Source organism: Hesperophylax consimilis, chromosome 8 (genome assembly GCF_061612785.1).
Source record: "Hesperophylax consimilis isolate HC1 chromosome 8, BYU_Hcon_1.0, whole genome shotgun sequence".
Lineage (NCBI taxonomy): Eukaryota > Metazoa > Arthropoda > Insecta > Trichoptera > Limnephilidae > Hesperophylax > Hesperophylax consimilis.
Genome location: NC_142843.1, coordinates 7,177,164 through 7,200,612, shown reverse-complemented (window position 1 = coordinate 7,200,612; position 23,449 = coordinate 7,177,164). Strand labels below are relative to the sequence as shown.

Here is a 23,449-nt window from a genome sequence, read left to right as displayed (position 1 = left end):
AGAAAAGATAATAAATAAAAATTTTTCCATTCTTAATATTTCAATTATTTACACCGTGCAGAAAATGCATTATTTTTCTTAGTTATTTCCCAATACGAATTCACTACGTTGGTTTGAAGAAAGTGCCGCCTGCCAATGTCTGCTTTTATAACAAACATTATGTTTTTAAATTGTATAATTTTCGACATGAAATGAAAATAACAACCCGCACTTAAACCTCGCATTTATCATCAAGTGTGGTGAGCCGGTAAGTGCTGCAAATACTGCAATATATTTTGTTATAGTGGACTCAAATTATAATAATCTATTATTAATTTTAATTATTGGTACTTTACAACACACGATAAGTCAGTAAGGGTACGTAAACATTTACGAACCGAAACGTGAACCGTACCACAAATTACGGGAAAGGAACGAATCAAAGGTTCAGTTTTGTTCTTCGAAGTTTAGGTTCAGTTCGACAGTTCGACTCGCGGATGTATACGTAGCATTACATGCAGAGATGTGCAAAATGGGTACCCAAAACCATTTGAAATGCAAAATGGAAATGGGTCAAAACTTTTCCATTTGAAAATGCAAAATGCAAAATGGTTTTTAGAAAAGCATTTTAAATGCAAAATGCAAAATACCTATTTTCAAAATGCATTGAAAATGCAAAATGGTTTCTCAGGTCAAACAATTAGAATAATTATAGAATTTTTAAATAATTTTGTCATTTAATGGACATCAATGTAGAACAAACATATTACGTGATGGTAAATCCAAAAACACCACGACTACAGATTATGAAACCACAAAAATTTGCGCGGGACTAATGTTGCCAACGTAAAAACATAGTAACTGCTTTCCAACATTTAATATTACAGCGTCATGGCCCCATGTTCAGTATTTGAATCAGTATTTTTTGTAATGGTATCACTCAATTGCCAGGGCTCATACCGGGGAGCAACTTGACAAATGTAAATTATCTCTCATAGCGAGGTTGAGGACCGACTGATATTTGGGGCTTATGAAAAACAGATGAGTGGAGATAGTAGGAAGAATGTTGCAAAAAAGCATTTAAAATGGAAAATGCATTGAGAAAAGCATTTAAAATGCAAAATGCAAAATGGTTTTTAGAAAAGCATTTAAAATGCAAAATGGAAAATACCCATTTTGCATTTTGGATTTCCATTTGAAATGGATTTATTTGAAATAAAGCACATCTCTGATTACATGTTGTATTCAAACTGTTTAAGTTCACAAACACAGGAGACAATAAATCTTACTTTACTAGAAAGAGTTACAATAACGAGAAACAATAGTTCAATACGTACAATCGTTTGATAATAATAATAAAAAAGGTTAATTGAATTGTGCTTTGTGAGGAGAAATCTTCCAATTTGCTTTTGATAGAAGAGTAATAAAGGCCAACAGAGAAATTTCCCTTTCATGGTGTTGGGAATAAGAACTAACAATAATAATTTATGCGGAATATTCCTTTTTGCCGCTGGAAATATTTAGCGGATCGCCACACTGCCTCGAAGTGCCAAGCGCTGGCCGAAAGGACGGTTTTAATTTTATTCTAGATCTGATCTGATTATGGTTTTAATTTTATTCTGGGTCGTTGACAGTTCGTTTGGTTCTTATTCTCTAATGATGAATTTACGTTGATTCGTGTGTGTAACTTTATATGAACAATAAAGTTCAACTAGCAGTTAAAAACCCGCCCCGCGGGTTTTTTGCTGCCAGGCCCTGCGGGCGGATCTTGGTTGGGCTTCGCCCAGTTTAAGTGATCCTAACAACGGTTACATTTAAAAGGTTGATATTAGGTTATTTACAGAGAGAGGGTGAGTATATATTGTCAAAACACGGAACAGGAAGGAGTTAATGGATAATAAAATGGTTAATTTAGTCATAATAAGAATGACAGTTGTTGGAATAAATTAAATGTTATTAAACTTTATTTTATTAAAACTCAATTAACTTTGTTTACATACTTTATTAAATACAACCACTACCCTGTATATTTAACCTATTTATAAAGATAGGAATTAACAATGGCGTAGAATTCTATTTGTGGTTAACGATACATCCAAAATTATAAATAAAAACATTCCTGGTACTTACAATTCAACCCGCGCTATAATATATATTATATATTTTACACTATAAACAAAATGAAGAAATATATTGCTTATAATAAAGATAGCGATAATGAAACAAAAAATCAGGAGTTTATTAACTCAATTGTGATGATTGTAATTTATTCTACAAAGGCAGCACCAATAGAAACTTTGAAGTCAGAACTTAAGAACATCTCAGCGCTCTAAATGGAAATAGTGAATCTGAGTTTGCAGATCATCTTTTGAATAATGATCACACTTTCGATACAAATTCAGGTCTTAAAATACTTCACACGGGATATAAAGCATCACAAATAAATAATTTTTAAATTTTAGAAATTAGAAAACATGTCAATATAAAATCAGATATAATCAATAAACAAACAAAATTATAAACCCTATTTTAAATTTTTCCCATTCAACTGGTCTTTCCCGTCTAATGATATTGAAATTACTAATTCTGATAAACTCTGCCCACTCTTACTCCTCCCCCCTCCTTCCACTTCTTTTTTCCAATTGTAATCTATATTTAATTTATGACTTCAGTGTATACTTACTCTTGATGAGGTGAACTTTGTTATTGAAACATGTAGAGGTTATATAATTTATAATAAAATTTAAGATTTTCACGGCCAAAAGAATTTTTGTTATTTGTTTTTGGGGTGTTATGCCGTGTTGCGCTAACTCCTTCTTTAGCCAACGTTTCGGACAGCATTACAGTGTCCATTATCAGGGCAGAATATAACACATCTGCCCTGATGATGGACACTGCAATACTGTCCGAAACGTTGGCTAAAGAAGGAGTTAGCGCAACACGCCATAACACCCCAAAAACAAATAACAAAAATTTATAATAAAGTTATTTTTGTTTTGTCAAAATAAATAATGTCATCGCAACGTGGCAAGCTTCCAGAAGAAATCTTCTTATTAAACGCTTGTTAATGGTCAAGAAATTTTGAATAACTATGCGTATTGTTAGATGCATATTTGAATATTCACGCCAGTCATTTGGTTCTTTCTTATACCGCCAGAGGTGCGCTCTGTCGGCCATCAGGGAAACTATATCTACCGTGCGTATCGGCCATTATCAAGGAACGCGTCATTATTTACAAACGTCAAACATTATCAGATAATTGTGGACAATTTTCATTATAGTGTAATTAATCCAATGGATTATTAACTTTCTAAAACATATTTTCTTCGATATTATCCAAAAATTATATGAGCCGAAACGATGTTTTTTAAGAAATCTCTTATTACACGAGGCGATCCTATTTCAGTTTGTAATCGGGTCTTAATTTTAAAGTTTTATTTTTCTGGTACCGGTCGCGTGCAAACCGAAATGAACCTTACGGTTGTTTAAAATTGAGGGGCAGAGTGGTCGTTTTTTGCCTGCAGAACCCCAATGCGGAATTTACCCGAAACATACGATTTGAATTCGACCAATCAGAGGGCCTATTCCGTCTAGACGCTAGCGTAATAATACTATCAGATTATTTCAATCAATCAGAGTTCGCATTTCTAATTTATAATCTTATTAGCGATTATGGTAAACCTCCACTATGTCAGGTCGATGATTTTCCTGGTTTTTGCCAACCCATTTAGAATGCTTTACATCTGGTCTGAGCTGCACTGCAAGATTATTCGAGAAGTAGGATGAAGCAATTATTAGAAATACTAAATATCTAATTTAGGAGGAGGGTTTGGGTACCGCCGCCCAGGAAACCATTTATTGCAAAAAAACACCTCTGCCATAGGTCACCCCAAATGGTTCGCTACTTTTGGTGACTTAGCAGGGGTACCCGGACTCATCGGGTGAGGTGAGGTGTGTTAAAGATGTGCCTGCTCACTTTGCGTTGCAGCAGGAGGGATGGATTCATATGTATGTTACTCCTGGACACACTGATACCAAGATTCCTACCCTCCCCTCATACATTTTTTCTTTCCAGAAATTCTTCTCCGTTATATAAAAAACACTACACAGCATCCCCAAAGATGAAAAAAGCCCTGAGCGGAAATTTCTTAGGGCCTCTTGTGTGGGGTTAGTGTAAAAAAATTAAAAAACCTAAAACGAATATGGATTGATGAAATATTTGCACGAACAACTATTTCCCCCTGTACGGCAAGCCTTTGATTGTGATATTAGAAGTATTGGCTATTGTGTTTGAATAAAATCGTAGTATTCCTGAAATACCACAAAAATGAGAATAGAGCGGAAGTCAGTTTGTGCATGTCACGAAAGTGGACCATTCATCAAAATATCAACTGTCAAGCCACACCACGCGCTTTTCAACATTGCCATAGAAAAGCCAAATCTGCCGGTGATAAGAAAGCATTTTTAAGACCCACCAACTCGACGGTTCGGCTTCGCACCGAGGGTTAATGATGGAATTACACGTGTCGTAATCCATGGAATTTGAGAATGGAAGCTTTCGAACAGCTTTGTTCGGGGATTTTGACGTTTTGCAAATATGAATCGGGTATCGGGTCGTTGACACAAACGAAATATTAACCGATATTCTGACGTTGAACATTTATCAGAAGGAATACTTATTATATTTAAAAACCAGTAAGCCTATTATAATATAGCCAGGGTTACCTTGAAAACATGAATCGATCTGACATCTGTTTTTCGGAAGCAACCCAAAGACGGACCCTGACAACCTCGGTGGTTGAGCGGTTAAAAGTCATGGATCCAAACCATGGAGTGTGCAAATAAATTTTATTTAAATAATGGATTCCATTACAGTTGATCCTCCAGACAGTTAAACCCCCCGGACAGTTGATCCCCCGGAGAGTTGATCACGTAAAGCCTAAGAGGGATTATCTTTTCTTTAGGTCCTCATCGGTAAAGTAGAATAATGAATAATAAAGTAGAATAATAAAGTAATGCAGAGAGGATATATGGTCGTATAACAAAAGTTGATTTACTTATATCTGCAGGCGTCTTGAGTGGAAATCCGATAAATAAAGATTTTTGATAGCAATAATGTAATAAATATGTTCTATTCTCATAAATTTTTTATTTCAGGACTGCGCAGTGAGGATATATGAACGAATATCAAAATAATTACATGCTTATATATGCAGTTCAATTAGCAAAATACGCTATATCATCTTATATATGAAGGGGACAGATTTTCTTTGAGGGCATTACAAAAATTATACTTTGATAATTGTATTTATTGCTTTTGTGTTTAATTCGTAGAACTCCATTTAATTTTTTTTTAAATTTCATTAAAATCAACTTTTATAATATAATTATTAAGTTCTTCAAGTATTTTTTGGTTTTTGTTATTGTTACAGCTGTTTAGGCTTTCAAGACCATTTTCAAACAAGTTTATATATTTTATTTAATTATATTATTAAATTTGATTTGAATTAAATAAAAAAAATAAAAAAATTAAAAATTTGATAATAGTGTTGAAATTATTGAGAAGTACTTGATTTAAATTTGTGATTTCTAAATTTCACTTCCTGAGTTCAGTCTCCTGGTGAATGAAAACAACTCAGAATTGACACGCTTATTTTACTTGAAATGGACTGTTCAGTGCCATGTTTAATGACAAGAAGCTACAATTTTGGTTTTATATTTATAATTGGTTAAAATAATCATTAAAAATTTAAGGCGATGGGTCGAGAGTCCAGTTGAACAGGTCAAAGGTCTCCCCAAACAGCCTCTCCCGATCTGGCAAGCCACGCAGATGGTGGGTAGGCGCATCCTGAACACACCTCACCCGATGAACACGGGCACCCCTGCTAAACCACCAAACGTAGCGAATCACTTGGGGTGACCTATACCAGAGGTGTTGGTTATCCAGTAAATGGTTGCCGGGGCGGCGGTGCCCACACCCGACTGACGACCTTGGGCCGCTTGTACACATATTATAATTATATTCCCCTCTCATAACAACGAGCCCAACTAGAAGATAGTGTGATAAAATATAAAAATATAATTTTTTTATGTATTTATAAAAGTAAGTACCCCACAAGAGTCCCAACTGCTCCCAACCACTGGAGCCAATGACGTTCCAAAGTGAGGCTGAATATAGTGGGGAGAGATGAAAAGATGGGAAGAGGAAGGTGTGAGAATACCTGGCTATTAGATCTAGTCATCAAACGCGGTTTTCAAGCAAAATTTCAATTCTTAAAGGTTGTCTTTCGTCAGGGCGACACTGGCACTGGGAGTATCTTCCACAATATATTATTTTTTATTACTGTCGTGAAGAGGTAAATGTTTTATAGTTTATTTACCAATGCATTAGTCTAATGTCACACGACACTAGTCGACATTAATTTGTTGCAGGAAAATAAATAATAGAGATAATAATAGTTTATAAAAGTTAGGTTACTGAGAGATTGCCGGTGGTTAAATTGTGATCTTTTGTAATTTACTTAGTATTAAAATAGCGAATACATTCAAAGGCACATATAAATAATTCTGCAGTTTCTGATTGACCAGTTGGAATTCTCTCGCTGGTGGAACTAAGTTCATTTATTTGCTTATAAATCTATTAATTCTCTCTCTTATTTGAAACCTGCTAGAGTTTTGTATAATTACGATTGTATCATGGATTTTTTAAAGGGAAAGTGTGGTTTAGTGACAGGGGGCGCTGATGGATTAGGGTTCCACTATGTCAAAGAGTTGCTCACACAAGGCATTTCGGTAAGTGGACATTCTAGAAAATACATAACATAATACTAATATATATATATATATATTTTTTTTAATTCTATTAAATTTATGCGTAATATTCAAGAGTTTCAACTGCCGTGGAACTATGGCATTCATATTTTGGAAACGTTGTGACCAATGATGCGGATTATACTGAATATTAGGGGCAATTGTTATGCAGAATTTGAACAGTTCATAATTTTTCAAGTTCTGTGAAACAATTGGCCCATAACGAAATAATAACTGATCTTTAAAATTTACCTTGAAATTTGATGAATCGTTCAATTTCTGTAAAACTTCTGTATTTTTTATCGATTTTTTACAATAGAAATAAATGTGATTTTTTTCCATCCACCTCCTATAGAATAAATAAGAAAAATAGAAGTATTACAAATTAATAATAAAAATTTTATAGGTGACAAATAATTTTCCATTTAGATCAATGTCCAAGCACCCTACCGCGCTTACACTACCTGACATCATAGATCTCAATTCCCATAAACAGTTTAATTTCATAAACAGTTTTGTATTGGAAATTTAACACTCGATTCGACAAATATTTTTTTTATATTTATTTTTTATTTTAATATTACATTTAGTTACAATAGTGATGTATTGCCCGGTGGAACGCCTGTGTTGAGATGGCAATTTAAATAGTGGTTGTTAACTAGGTTTTAGCTAATACAATATTGTGAAAATTCCAGATAACATAAAATCAGTATTTTTTAGTTTTTTTTTTTTTTAAATTATACAATTCAAGAATGAATGTAGAAGGTGAAGGCGAAGTGATAATAATTTTAAGTAATTATTTAATAAAGTTTCAGTTTGACCAAAAGGCATATTATACATATATATACACAGTAGGCACAATTTTTAGTATGTTATGAAAAAGTTCAAATGTATATTTTTATTGGAGGTAATCAATAATTAGATTTTTAAATAAAATTTTGATTTGTGTGTTTCTAATGTCAATAGGTAGAAAATTGAATAGCTTAATAGCATTGTATTTAAAGCTTTTTTGTCCATAGGAGGTTTGACAAACTGGAATGTCAAAAGATTTTACATGTGAATGTCTCAAGGCTCTAGTGCTTATTCGTTCTTCATACATATGGGTATTTTTAAATTGATGAACAGCATATTTTTACTATTTTTTAATATAATTTTTTCGGGTTTGGAACATTGGAAATGGAAATTGGAATTGTTCAAATTCTCTGAAACAACCCGTCCTCAGTGTCTTAAAAATAAAATCAGTATTCGTTCTTAATGGGAGTTTTAGAATAACCTTCAGAATAATTTTTTGAATCTTTGCTAATGGCTCCAGGCAAGTATGTGTGGCACTACCCCGACTGACAATACCATATTCAAGAGACGATTGAACAAGAGCACATTAAACTTGTTTCAGTTGTTTTCTATTTAAAATATCCATAAAATTTTTAAAGAAATAGATGAGTTTCCTCAGTTTTGTCGTTATGTTTACAACATGTACATTCCATTTAAGAAGATCGTCTATTTGAATACCAAGATATTTAATAGTATCAACTCTACTCATAGAAGGACAAGTACATGGGGTTATTACGGGGTTGCAGCTATGCAGTTTGAGGCTTTGTTGAGACGGTAAGAGCTTATTTGATATTCGAAATGTTAAAATTTTTGTCTTTTCTGTGTTCAGGATTAATATGTGAGCATCAAGTCAATTTTTAACAGTACGAAGGCCATTTTCTGCCGTTTTACAGACTTCATCCCAAGATTTAGCGTAAAATAGCAAAACAGTATCATCGGCAAAAGTTGTGATATGTCCAAAAATTTAAAGGTTGCATAGAGCATTAATATATATTAAGAATAATAGGGGTCCTAATATGCTACCTTGTGGGACGCCACAGACCGTTTTTTGAGGACGACTATAGGTACTGTTTATTTTAACGCATTGCGTTCAATCTGTTAGATAACTACAGAATAATTACAGGACTGAGTCTGATAATCCTATCCTCTTAAGTTTATCTAAAAGTATTTTATGATTCACAGTGTCAAACGCCTTTGCAAGATCTAGGAAAATTGCTAAACATTTATTTCCTTTGTCTACATTACTTATTATGAAGTCTGTAATGTTGGCAATGGCATCTGAGGTTGATAAGTTTTTGCGAAAACCAAACTGGTTTGCTGATAATATTTTACTAGAGTCAAGGTAAGTAGTCAGTTGATCTCTTAGTAGTCCTTCAACAATTTTTGAGAGTGCACTTAGAACACAAATTGGTCTGTAATTAGTAATTTCAGTTTTTTTCTACCTTTAAAAATTGGAGTGATAATTAAAACCTTGCTTTAATATATCAGGGAAACAACCTTGAGAGAAGCTCTTATTGATTAGAAATTTAAGGGGAAAGGCTATATGAAATTTCAGCAATTTTAATAGTTGGCCTGGAATTTTGTCATCTCCAGGTGATGTCTTCTTTTTCAGTGAGTCTATTTCTTTGATTATATCCTCGATTAATACCTCTTTTAGAGAGAATTTTTTTAAAGTTTCTTTTGGGAGATCATGTGATGATGGCATTTTAAAGCTACAGTTTATATTTTCTTTTATTTTACCGGCTAGTTTCGATCCAACGTTTGTAAAAAAGGTATTTGCATAATCGGCAATAATCTTTGGGTCCGAGTCAAAAGTCACACTATGAGTATCAATTGTGAGTTCCTCAATTTGACCTTTAAATTGTTTTGCATAAGTTATCTCTTAAAGAATGTTATTCTTTGCATGTTTAATTAGCTTAGTAGATATATTTCTTGTAGAATTCAGTAAGTAAGTAATTATTTGGATCATTCCTTATTTCTTTGTGTATGTTGTCTCTTTTCCTCATACATTTTAATAGTCCAGGTGTAATCCATGGTTTTGTGATTGTATTTTTTTTTCTTCGGTAGCTCTATGAGATTGGCGTGTAGATTTATTTGGTTTTGAATAAAATTAGTGAAATAATTCCATGCCGTATCACTATCGGTAATTGAGTACAAATATTCCCATTTTTCGTTTTTTATGTTGAGTACAATTGTATTCCAGTCGATTCTATTTTTTATGATAGGTACATTAACGGTTTCACGTTTTCTTTTATTTTCATTTCCAACTTCCAATATTGTAGAGTAGTGGTCTGTTACTTTGGATTCATATAATATAGTATTTATGGGTAGTTTCGTTCTACCTATTATATGGTCGATGCAAGAAAGAGTTTCTTCAGTGACTCTAGTAGGTTTGTTGATGTAACTAACAAGACCGTAGTAGCTTATTGTATTGAGGAAATCGTCTCATTGAGGATGACCATTTTCTACAATATTAATGTTTGTGTCTCCAATTACAAACAGCTTACTACAGTGTTTTAAATTTAATAACAAAGTTTCAAGTACAGGGAGGAAGTTTGTAATATTGGGTGCGTGTGGGGATCTGTAAATAGCTAATATATATTAATCCCTGAAGTAGTTTGTATGTGGAGACAATTGGATTCATTGATTTTAATTTCTTTGGTAGTTTTCAGATTGTTTTTAACGTAAACTACAACTCCATCAGTTTGTTTAATATTATACGAAGTATTGATGCAATAGAAGCGTTCTATATTTTTTGGAGTGTAAGAATTTTTAATCCAAAATTCTGTTAGGATCATAATATCAAAATCAATGTTTAATTGTTTTTTGTTTATAAGAAATCCTTCGAAGTTTTAATTGATGCTTCTTATATTTTGGTGTATTATTTTCAAATTATTTTTTAGACATAGTTTTATGTTGCTTGTGTTTGTAGTAACAGTTTCATTTTCAAGTAGATGGTTTGTGAGATTATCCAGATCGGTATCCATTTTGAGTAAATTATGTATGTCGATGATAAAGTTAGGTTTTAAATTGTTAATAAATCTCTTTCGTGTTTTATGTTTATTATTTTAGATTTGTTTGCCTTCCTTGTGAAAACTTTCCCAGGGTATATTGGTGGGCTCGCTTTTTGGTCTTCCATAACAAGTCCTTGTTGTATGCAGACAACACTTCACCGATGTACAAGGCTGAGCTTAGTTTCTTAGTTTTGTTCTTTAAGGAAGTTAAGGCATTGTTGTTGTGTGTTCAATAATACTCCACACCAAATTTTAATAGTCGTAATACAAGTATTATTGTTTATGGTACACAGAACTGCTTTAGCACTGTATGTTCACAATGGACTTGTTTCTTTATGTTCACAATGTAGATAATGTACGGACAGTTGGATCGATCGATTGCACCATGTGGTAATAATATACTGAACAATAACAAAACTTCATTTGTTCACATGTATTTTTATGTAAAAACAATACTTTTTAATGTTTTAAACGGGAGCTGTCAAAATAAGCTGTTAGCAACCATAGATAACCATAGACTTCCCATTATCTAAGACACTGTATAGATTGCATTTAGTTCAAGTTGAATCTTGCGATCATACATAAAGATAGCAGCCAATATAAATGTGCGGTGAGAAAATGAACACAATGTTGGTAGTTCTTATTCGAAGAATGATACAGTTAAATATGACTGATGGAGATAGGATCCTATTAGCTCAGTTGGTAGAGCTGTGCCTCGGCAAGGCAAGGGTCCTGGGTTCGAGTCCTAGATGTAACCGTATTTTTTCTTTTTCGAGTTTTTGTTCAGGATTTGTTAATATTGTCTTCAATAATAAAATATTATTATTGTAAATAATTTGAGGTTTTACTTATCAAGTTATTCCAAAAATAAAATATTCATCCAAGACCTGCAGAAAAAGTCTCTTGGACTCTGTCCAGATTGATTTTAGTTCGAGTTGAATCTTGCGATCATATATAAAGATAGCAGCCAATGCAAATCTGCGGTGAGAAAATGAAGATAATGTTGGTAGTTTTTATTCAAAGTATGATACAGTTAAATATGACCGAAGGAGATAGGGTCCCATTAGCTAAGTTGGTAGAACCGTGCGCCGGCAAAGCAAGGGTCTTGGGTTCGAGTCCTAGATGAGACCGTATCATTTTCTAATTTTTCTATTTCAAAATTTCGTTCAGGAATCACTAATATTGTCTTTAATAATTAAATATGTTGAGCACTAAACAAGTCCATAAATCATTTCTTGTGTTCTTTGTTATTCTATGATCTTACTCGTACAATATTTAATTTGCTAAAGACTGTCTCAATGGTCTTAACCATCGAAGAGATGTTCAATAATATTTAGATGTAAAACAATTTGAAAATAATAATATTGAACTATTTAATGTTCTTTTACCTCCCATGCCTCAGACAGATGAGGGATTTTCCACACAAACGGCGCTTTACAAGTTGTCCAATTATTATTAAACTTTGCTCGGATTGTCTCTTTACAACTTCGTGTAGTGTGTACCGTAAATATGGAAACTACGTAGGTTTATGATGATAATAAATTGTTAATCATGTTTTTGTTTGGTAAGAATATGCGCTACAATGCAACAAAACCATATTAACCTAATTGTCGTACCTTCGTCATTTGTAAGAAAATCACGTGAAATTAGCAATATATTGTTTTGAGAGAAATGATATCCAAGTATAACTTATGTTTGGTAAATTTTATTGGTCATCTAATGTATTGATTGGTTTAAAAGTTTAAAAGGAATGCACCCCACGCTTATATCAGTAAAAAAACAAGTGCTTAAATATTTAAATACCTTGTTCAGTGATCGTAAACAATGTTATTTTTAATAAAATTTTATACATTATTTATTATTATAAAATATGGGCCATTAGTATGTCAATTAGTTCACGATGAAAAGGGAAAACTTTGAAAATTATTATCGATTGATTAATTTAAATTAATTAAAATTGTTTTCGTCGATTTTTCCGGATTTCCGGATGTTTTATTTAATCATTTATGGAAAGAAGAAGGTGGAAGAGATGATTGTAAGGAAGTACCTACATATTTGGATCTGGTCACCAAGCGGGGCTAAAGTCATTTTAAGCATCTTTGCATTACGTGGATCTTTTGATATTACTGTATAACTTTATAACTCATTTTTACTTTATAATTTTCCAGAAATGTGCCATCCTTGATATCGACACGATGATGGGTGAAAAATCTTATGGAACCTTGTCAACTGCATTTGGTGTTGATCGTGTGATGTTTGTTAAATGCGATGTCACTGATATGTCGGAGTTTGAGGGGGCAGTCAAAGAAGTTGTTACCAAGTTTAAAAAACTTGATATCTTCATCAATAATGCCGGGTATGGCGACGAAACTAAATGGGAAAGAACTCTGGATGTTAACTTGGTGAGTAGATAGATATAACGCACCGAAAAACTAAGTGCAGAGAGAAAAATAACTGCTAGTGCTAGTTTATCCAAAATATCTTTAAAATATTGGCGATTCTGGTTAAAAACAGGATTGCGGTTCTTGTGAATGAATTAATAAGTTTCCTGATAAACTTTTAGAAAATCATTGTCGGATTACGTTTTCTTGAAAATCCGAATATTTTTGCATTACAACGAAAATTCTCAGTATCGTCGAGATATAATATCAAGGCAAACCGATAAAACATTCTTTAATTGATGTTTTATAAATAAGGCCTGTTAATATATCGTGAGGGAAAAAATGATTTCTGTCCGTGTGGGCGTATTATTGTTTGGATGGATTAAGTTCTGATTTTCTTAAAGAAAACTTTAACCTAAGCGAACATAACCTGTAATGACGAAAATAGTTGAAAATTATAATAGTTAAAACCCTGTAAAAGACTTTAAGGCGAAGCTTAGTGCTAAATCACTGTTTTGATTAATCTTTATAACGAATTGATGTTTTTTTTTTATTTTTTATAGTGAATACCTCACAAGAGTCCCAACTGCTCCCGTCTGGAGCCAGTGAGACTATGGCATCCCCAATTGGGGGATGTTGTGAGGCTGAAGGTAAGTGGGGAAGGGAAAGAGGAAGGTGGGGAAGTACCTGGCTATTCAGATCTAGTCACTAAACACGGCTAAAGCCATTTGGAGCAACGTTTCAATTCTGAATGGTGGTCTTACACCAGGGCGATACTGGTAGTATCTTCCACTCTGGAACGTGCCGCAAATATACTATATATTATTTTAATTAATTAATTGTGAAATAACATAAATTAATCAAATTAAATTTATTTGCGCACGCCGGGTTCGAACCCGCGACCTTCGGAATGGCAGTCCAATGCGTTACCACTGGACTATGCCGGCCGTCGATTTTCGACATTATGAATACCAAAAAATACTCTTTAAATAAATTGAACGTTTGTCTATCGTTTCGTTTGAGTACAATACAAATAAAATAATGAATTTCTCAATAAAAAATATAAATTTAAACTACTAAAGAAAATATTTTTTCAATAGAAATGTATGAACGCATAAAGGAAACAACTTTAAAAAAATACAGTATTATAGCTAAGATTGTCTGTGACAGTTTTACTTGATTAACTTTTTTTGCTTTCTTATAAAATTATTTACAAAATAAATAAAAACCAGTCTTGTGCTTCAAACTGAACGTTTCTAGACTCCGTTTGTCAAGCGATTTTAACGCCTATTACCCACAATATAAGGTATACCAAGAATATACACATTTTTGGCTTGTAGCTTCCTCTTAATGCTAATTTCATTTCGCTGTTAATTTTTGACGTTATTTGATGATTCAAAAGATAAACACCAAAGTCTTAAAATGAATTTAATATTAAGTCATATAATTATTGTATCATTTCATATCTGTCCGCGCTTATAAATATGATATAAAATTTTATCACACATTGTTTAACTCTCAGATTACGGAAAGAATTTTCTATATGTTTAACCTGTTTTATGTATGTATGTATTTTTATTCTCGTACATAGGGCTTACAGATGTTTACACTTGTAATAAGTGGCAGTAATACAAAAAATGTTAATAATCAGTGACTGTATGTAAATGGGTTAGTTGTAGTGTTTTGTGAACACCTTACTTGGAAAACCTATGCTGAAGTGGATTAGATAGGCTGCTTTTTCCGTAGCTGCGCCAAATGTAAAGTATGGAGTATAGTAGCGGGTGAAGGTCTTACACAATAATGATACTTGATCTTGTACTGATATTTATTGGGGAGCTGCTTGTAACAAAAGAGGCACAATCCTAGTATGCATCGCCTTTTATACCATCTCGCAAGCATGCTTTCTCGCTTGCACTTACACACATTCATACAGACATCACAGTATTATAATGCCGTCATATGTAAAAACACAACAGAGACAGTCAAGGACGATACTGTGGTTCCACCCAGTTTTATATATCAGATTTGGAGCTGTTGAGTACGTCATAATATTATATGTACGCAATGTAGTGAAAAGAAAAGAAAATGATATTATAACTTGATGAAGCAGTTAAGACAAAAAGAGAATAAAACAAAAGCAAAAAGTAGATGATAATTAACGCAAGTAGTTAACCTGTAATCTATCTTTGTTTTTGACTTTTTGTCACTATTCTTTTTTTATCATATTATTTCAAATATTTTTTGTTTAACTACTATAAACCTTATTATATTAAATAAGTTACGTGAGAATACATAATTATGACCTCATATACTGTCAGTCTGTCTGTCTGTCTCAGCACGGGTTGCTATCCAGTGAGACAGGCTTATAAAAACCTTTGATTTTTTTATATACAGTGAAAAATAAATTGGTCAGTTGTGTGTTTAAATAATAGCATGTCACAGGTAAGAAAATTTATTTTTTAACCATTGCAACACTTTTTGTCTTGACACGCTCTATTTTTGACCTTTAAATTATATCATTTTCCAACATGATACTGTTGAAATTGAGACAGCATGCCAAATTTCTGATTAAATATTAGTCATTCAGAATACATCGAGAGCACTTGTTCTTTTCCTAATAAATACCGTGACGGAAAGCGATAATATCAGTATGTCAATATCAATATCACTATCTGTATGAACACGTGTTACGCCGTCCTCATAAAACATTCGCTTTTGACTGATTTTTTTGTTAGGAACTCTTTCAATTCATTAGTTATAGTCCTGCAGTCCCATTTTTGACAGGAAAACGAATAATTTGACCAGAGTTTTAATAAATTACCAATTTTTTTTTTCAGTAAGTTTTCTTCGTGTGGACATATGCAATAATATTTTAACCCACCTATAAATTTAATCTTGAAATGTTACAGCGTGGCGTGATTCAAGGCTCCATCCTGGGAATGCGATACATGGGCAAGGACCAAGGAGGGTGCGGGGGAACCATTGTGAACATAGCCTCCATCTTAGGTTTGGATTCCGACGCTGGCTGTTCTCCGGTCTACTGCGCTTCGAAGGGAGGAGTCATCGCGTATTCTAGGGCTATGGGGGTATTTTTGAATTTAATGTTGTACTTGAAATGGATGTCATAGTCTCACTGGCTCCAGAAGATTGTCACCTTTCTGTGGTATTCACATAAATACTCCGTTCCTTAGTATGATACTTCTTTTTAATACAATTAATTAAGTCGTTAGCCAAGGAAAACTGCCATTTTTAGCAAAAAAATTTGCGAAGGTTGCACTAAAATGCAATTGCGCATTTCTTAAAAAACGCACGTTTTACGAAAAACTGTGAAAAAAAGCAAAAACACAAAAATTAAACAACATTTTTTCCGGCCTCTAAATATTATTTGTAGATATGATTGTGTGCAAAAATATTACAAAGTTTTTGATTTTAATTTGAAATAAAATCAGCACTTTGTAGTTAACCACGAACTTTTATTATTTTACATATCGAATAAAATGCTTTGCTTAAGCGAAACCGGGCGATATGTAAAATAATAAAAGTTTGTGGTTAAATACAAAGTTTTTGTTTTATTTGAAAATATAATGCCTAGTAAGGTGGAGTGAAAATTTTTTTTTGAGAATTTCGAAATCGGCATAGTTGGGAAAGATGCTCCATAAAAATATTCACAATACCTGGACATCGCCAAAGCTTTATATTTTATCATTTTCACGATTTTACCTAAGTATTTATAGCTCATATACGCGAAATAAAACACACATAAAATTTGTATTTTACCATTTATTTTACAGATAATACATTTGTAGATTGTTAGAATGGAACAAATAGTGGAAATAAAAAATGTACATATATTATTTACCGCATTGAAAAACTTGAAAATTATAAAAGTTACTATGAATGGTACTGCATTTTGGAGTTGAAAATAGACATAAGGTGTCGTTACTCTAACCTTGTTTTTATTAATCCATCTCGCCACAAGGGTCCACAAACAACGGCTGAGGCTTCTGTTAAAATTTTCACAAATCTCTCTGTAGCTTGAGTGTGGCAAGGAAAATTCTTTATCATTGGTAGTATGACATCGTCAATTATCGTGTGATCGGTAATGCACATTTTTTTGAGAGTCTAAAGTTAATTTGTTTGTGCAATCAAACTCATCATGATGACGTTTCCTTGTCAATAAATTCATGGTTTTTTTGTAGCATCTCGGTCCAGACCTCCTATCATCATTTTTCGATCCGTTCGCTGATCCAGTAGGAATTTTTGTTCTTTGATAGGAATTTTTCGCTTCTTTTCACACGAACATAAGTCAAAAGATGTGCATCTGCATGTCGCTATATCAAAAAGAAACGGGGTTTTTTCTTTGAAATGTTGAAGTTTTTGACGATAAGCCGTATTATTTTTTCTGCTTTTGGACGACTTATTTACTAAACTATAGTACTTATTATAATACGTACGAATTCGTCTCGTAATGCTCCTGTGGTCAATAATGGGAATTGACGCTCTATTCCAGATATCCTCTAACTTCACGGAAATTTCTTCATATGTATCTTTAAATTGTTGTTTTTTAGAATGGTGCACCCACAAAACACATCGTAATACATCTTCACAAGTAGGCAAAACATTCAAAGGTAAATCACTTCCAGAACCGAATACAGGACAAGTTAGTTCACTTCTTAACATTGCCATAATGTTCAACTTTCAAAGAACAGTCGATATAAACACAAACTTCGAAAATGAGTTGATTTATTCTACTGCAGCGCACAATTACAAGTACCCACTACGTAAATTGTAAACTCGGCCGACGCGCACCATGATAAACAAAGAACAGTGAAGAGATGCATGCGCATTGCGCAATACATACCCACAATAAACAATAGTACCCTAAGTAGGGGAATTCTTGTCCGAGGGAATCCCGATCTACTAGATAATGTCTAGCGGATCGGAAACTTCGCAAAGATGATACGCGATACACTTCACTCTGTTTGATACGCATTTGGGGTAGAAGGATTCGTTGCTGTGTGGGAATAGTTTAACTGTTCCTACAGTCCTACTTTATAATTATATTATAAAATAATAATGTAATTATATCATAGGTAATAAATAAACACTCAATTTTTTTTTAACATAATTATAAGCATTTCTAAGAATCGGGAGAACATTATTGGTGTTTTTATCAAAAATTCAAAGTGGTGGCGATGTCGTAATTATAAATAAATATTTTTTATTTAAGATAAGTACATAACGGAGCACCAATCCCGCGTATGCCGAATTCTGTATTACGAAAAAAAAAATTCTCCATACTAGACCGCTCCACCATAAATTGCCTAGCGAATAGCTTCTTACGGAAAAAAATACGAAGTTTAATTTTAACCATGTATCACTTTCACATTTTTTCCCATTTAAGAAGAAGGGTAATGTTTTGTTTTTTAATATGATTTCTTTGATGAGAGTCAATATGTTATTTATTTATGCTGAATAACTTCTCGGTTATGGTTTATTTTAAAGTTAAGAATATTCAACGAATGTTATTGAGCGAGTGTAATTTTCATAAAGTTTAATATCTTGGACGTGTCATTTCTTTCACGTTTCGCTATGTATTTTTTTTTCATGTGGTTTTCAGACTTCGTACCACTTTGACAGAACTGGCGTAAGGTTCCTCATCATGTGTCCTGGATTGACTGTAACTGAATTAGTGAAGCGAGCCATGACCATGTACCCAACCGAGGAACAGAATATGAACACGCGAATGACATTCAGATTCGAACCAGAACAAGGGTACATACTATTTGTTATTTCCTAATGTTAGTGAAGATTTAAAGATTGAAGGTTTTTATAATCCGTTAACAAAGCAGTCCGCCGCCCACTTCTAAAAAAAAGATAACAATTTCGATGTTTTTTTTTTTAATAACCAAAACTCATCTAAAAACTGCCTAGCTGTTTAGCTATAGTTTTTGTACATTTGAAAATGTAATATGTATTTTGATGTTCTTTCCAGCCCGGAGCATTTGGCCAGGGCAATGATGACCCTGTTGCAGAATGGGTCAAATGGCTCCGCTTGGGTCAGCGAAGGCGAGAAACCCATTTATGAAATCGGTTTTAAATCAAGAAACGAACTTCAAAAGCATTAATTTAATTTTATGAATAGTATTAATAATTATCATGTTGATTAAATAATTAAATTAGTCAAGAATAAAAATGTTACACACTGATCATATATCCTTTGTTTAGCTTAAATAACCTATCTCGTCTTTTTTATTCGGAAAAGAATAATTAAGCAGTATTTTTATTAATTACTAGAGCAGGGCCGTGATAAATCACGGGAAATTATAATTTTATAAGAATTTCTGAAGCTGAAAGTATTTATAAAAAAAATTGCTTCGCTATTATTGCCTCTCAAAAGCAAACAAAAATTTACCTTTAAAATTATGATATTTAACATAATAATTTTTTTTATTTAACTTAATTTCAATTTCAATTTGTAATATTTATATATTTTTTGTAATATCTGCATTAACTGTAAAGCGCCCCTGAGGTGATATTTCACAAAAACGGCGCTATACAAATCATCCAATAAATAAATAAATAAATTATAGTTATAGACATACATTATTTTTTAAATTATTTTTACCTATTAATTGTGATAATTTTTACCTATTTATTGTTATTATTATTATTTATATTATTGTAAATTATTTATTGTTATTATTGGATCTGAAATGACATTTATTTAAAAATCAGATATAATAATAGTAAAATTCACGTTAAATATGGTGTGGAGTGGTTAATAAATTAGATAAATAGAAGGAATAATAGAAAATAATATGAACAGAAAAGATATAATATGTCTCCACGCCATCTTGTGGTGGATTCAGCACCAACAAAGGCTTTCCTACAAAAATAAAGCAGGTGGTTTTCAGGTGGAAAAAATGTAATAACCAATAATTGACAAAAGAAAAATAGTAGTCTATATTGAATTATTTAACGGGTTTGGAATAAGCCGATATAGCTCAATGCTTAGAGCAACTGACCGGCGTAGCAGGCGGCATTTATTCTTTCTATGGAGATTTTTTCAATTCATGTGGATGCTTATAATAATTTGTTATTCTTTGTGCTATACATGAAAAACCATGTCTTGTAATCATTAGATTATCATAAAAAAAAAAAATATATATTTATTTGTTTATTTTGTAAGAAACAAACAGCTTTTACATAATATACAATGATAGATATAAATATACAAGTTAACTGACGTCAAGCCACATAAGTTTCTTATGCTAAAGTTCATTGGAAATGAAGTTTTAATATCTTAAAATTAATTTGGTGTTAAAGGAAGGGGAGAGAAAGAGGAAAATAGGAAGAGGATAGAAGATGCTCCCGATACATTCCATACTCTCATATTAATAATCGATCGTACGCATTACTTCATATCGATATTTCTTTAGGTTATTACCAAAAATGTCAATGCTGTAAAATTTTGTATTATATTGTGCACATATACGAGGAATTGGGGAATTTTTTCTCATGTTTGTTCTACAAGAGGGTAGATAAAATAAATTAGATTGTCGGGTTGATCTAGACGGAATATGAAGATTTATTAAATTGGTACGTTCTGGTGAGTCCAGACCATTATTGAGGATTTTAAACAATAAGATTTGATCAAAAATTAGACGTCGTGTTTGGAGGGAGTTAAAATTATGAAATCTAATGAATTCGGTATAATTTGAGAAGTGTAAGTTTAGTTTATAATTTATTTGTTTAATTTTTTTTTTTAAATTCTTTCTATTTTTTTGATACAATTATGGGACACTCTAATATATAAATAACAATATATAGTATATAAATGAAATATAATATATTTATGTGTCCCATTATTTTCAAAGTATTTTTTAGTAACGCATACCATCTAATTTTTTTCAGTACTTATATCAGTATTTGATTATTTGATTTGCATTTTATTGTCCTATGTTTTGATAAAAGACGGATTGTTTTGAATTTAAATAATTTCAGTGAAATTGCGAATCTTAAATAATGGTATATTTTAATGGGGATGTAAAACATCAAATAACTGGGTCAAATTTCCTTCTAATGGGTAAGTTCTACAATATAAGACGATTAGCTCTTTTGCAACCTCAGAGAGAGCCAGGTTAACCCGGTAACCTGTCCTAAAGTGACATCCCGTAAGATGACTCATCTTCAAGTTTCGGTGAAAGAATGTATTTACAAGAAGAATTTCCTCCTTCTTATTTCTTTTGTTTCAGAGAAAAATGTAGACGATTTCATTTCGAGCAAGAGACAGAACTTGCTCTCTTGTCTCAAAATTAGTGTCCCTCATGGGAAACTAACGCATCGTTTCTGGCAATTAAATGAACTATTTATATCCACGTTTAAGGCTTAAGGACGATACAACTGAAAGCCGTTAGGTTGATGCAAGAATATCACGGTTTGCTAACGGAAGAACAAAAATAGTTTTTGTTACGTTGTGCGCAATAACACAAAAAGATGTGTCCTCTGACTGTAAAAAAGAATCTATGAAAAGAAAATAACCACATTTATAGATTTTTTATTGTAATTAGAATGGTAAAAAGCTTAAATTGAATAAAATTGGGTTTTAAATTTAAATATTACACATTTGAGTAAGTCATCCTTTAGAATCCGAGTACAAAATTTCAATAAGGAACTTTGACGTCAAGTCAGCACGGGTAACTGTTATCCTAGACTAGCTTACGTATACCCGGCGTTGCTAGGGGTTACCCTCTGGAGATAGACATACACCATTGTGAACTTTTCTGTAGGCCTTTTTAAGATATACAATCACATGGTACATTATTTAGATGTATCTAATAAGGTTTAGCCAACGTTAGCAATGAAAGCGCCAGAAAATATTTGATACGTGCAGAAATAGTAAGTATTTTGAAAACCTTCAGGAAGACATTAAAACATTTTGTGAAATATAATACCACGAAAATCACGGATGAAAGATTCCCTTGAATAAAAAAGTTGCTGGAATATAGTTGTTAAAAATTTTCCTCAGGGCCTCCTGATGTAAAAAATGTAAAAAAAACACCGTATTGTTACCATAATATATTAATTTTAAATGTATCTCAAGACTTTTTGTTTCGGTTTGGCTAAGGATTGAACCTTCCTTCCCAGGGACTGTAGTCAAGCGAGCTTCTGAACTCGATCGCGTATATATACCGATCGCGTTGGACTGACATTTATTTCGTATACTAACTGCTGAAATTTCGTCCGATTTCAGAGAGATGCGTACATTTCCGCGTGTGTGTACGTGATTCACGCCAACATTAATTTGATAGAACAGCGCGATTTGCTGTCTGAAGTGGGTTAAGAGGAAGCTACAAGCCAAAAATGTGTATATTCTTGGTATACCTTATATTGTAGGTAATAAGCATTAAAATCGCTTGACAAACGGAGCCAGAAACGTTCAATTTCAAGCACAAAACTGGTTTTTATTTATTTATTTAAGTGAATCAATCGAAACTGTCACAGACAATCTTAGCTATAATACTGTATTTTTAAAAAGTTGTTTCTTTACGCGTTCGTTCATTTCTATTTAAAAATATTTTTTTAGTAGTTTACATTTTTATTTTTTATTGAATAATTTTTTATTTATTTGTATTCTACTCAAGCGAAACGATAGGAAAACCTTCAATTTATCTAAAACATATTTCTTAGTATTCATAATTGTCATATCTCTGCTTACCATGCAGATTTAGTGTGTTGGGAACTCTTGAAAAAGTAAAAGGTTCTTTACAATAATTGCGTGTATTTACGTTACAATAAATATAAGTCTGGATTTAGCTACACTGTTCATTAGCCGAGTGTTGGTAATTCTCTATTTCTAGAAGCTTGAAGTCTGACAAGGATACCCCACAGGCAATTGCTACACTTTAGCGACATCTGTCGGACTCTGGAGTAAGCTTTATGACTGGTGCCATCTATCGCTAGAATACCCAACTTTTTACCATACATCACAATAATGTACACCAATTCGTTATAAAGATTGATCAAAATAGTGATTTAGCATTAAGCTTCGCCTTAATTTTGGCTTCCAAGATGTCCCATGCATTCATTACCGAAAACAAAATTTTAATTCAAATAGATGTATTTAAAAAAAGTGGGCTCATTGCGATGATCAGACATTTATAACACATGTCAAACGAGTTACATTCTTTATACATCTGTGTGAATTGTCTTTCCATTTCGGTTAGTTAATCTTCTCTTTTTGTCTTGGACGATTTGTACAGAGTAATTAGTCTGATGATGTTAATGATGTAATTAGTGAGTTCCGCAAAGAGACGAAACGAAACATTGAACCATTATGAAAAAATCTATAATTACAGTTAAACCAGCGCCACACGTGTACAGAACCATGCCAACAATAAACAGGGTTGCCAAAAAATTTCAACGTCGAAA

General features: G+C 32.5%; 2 protein-coding genes across 4 annotated transcripts in view; one reads left to right on the top strand and one right to left on the bottom strand.

Moving 5' to 3' along the window:
- Positions 1–23,449, bottom strand: part of LOC149421495 (glycine receptor subunit alpha-4-like) — a 222,397-nt gene that overhangs the window by 103,110 nt on the left and 95,838 nt on the right. The window lies entirely within an intron of this gene.
- LOC149421499 (uncharacterized) overlaps positions 6,676–23,449 on the top strand; it is a 35,496-nt gene continuing 18,722 nt past the window's right edge. Inside the window, exons 1-5 of the mRNA XM_089634680.1 lie at positions 6,676–6,771; positions 12,803–13,036; positions 15,925–16,101; positions 18,636–18,790; positions 19,011–19,084. Coding sequence (XP_089490806.1) covers positions 6,676–6,771; positions 12,803–13,036; positions 15,925–16,101; positions 18,636–18,790; positions 19,011–19,084 — 736 coding nt within the window. The remainder of the gene's footprint in view (positions 6,772–12,802; positions 13,037–15,924; positions 16,102–18,635; positions 18,791–19,010; positions 19,085–23,449) is intronic.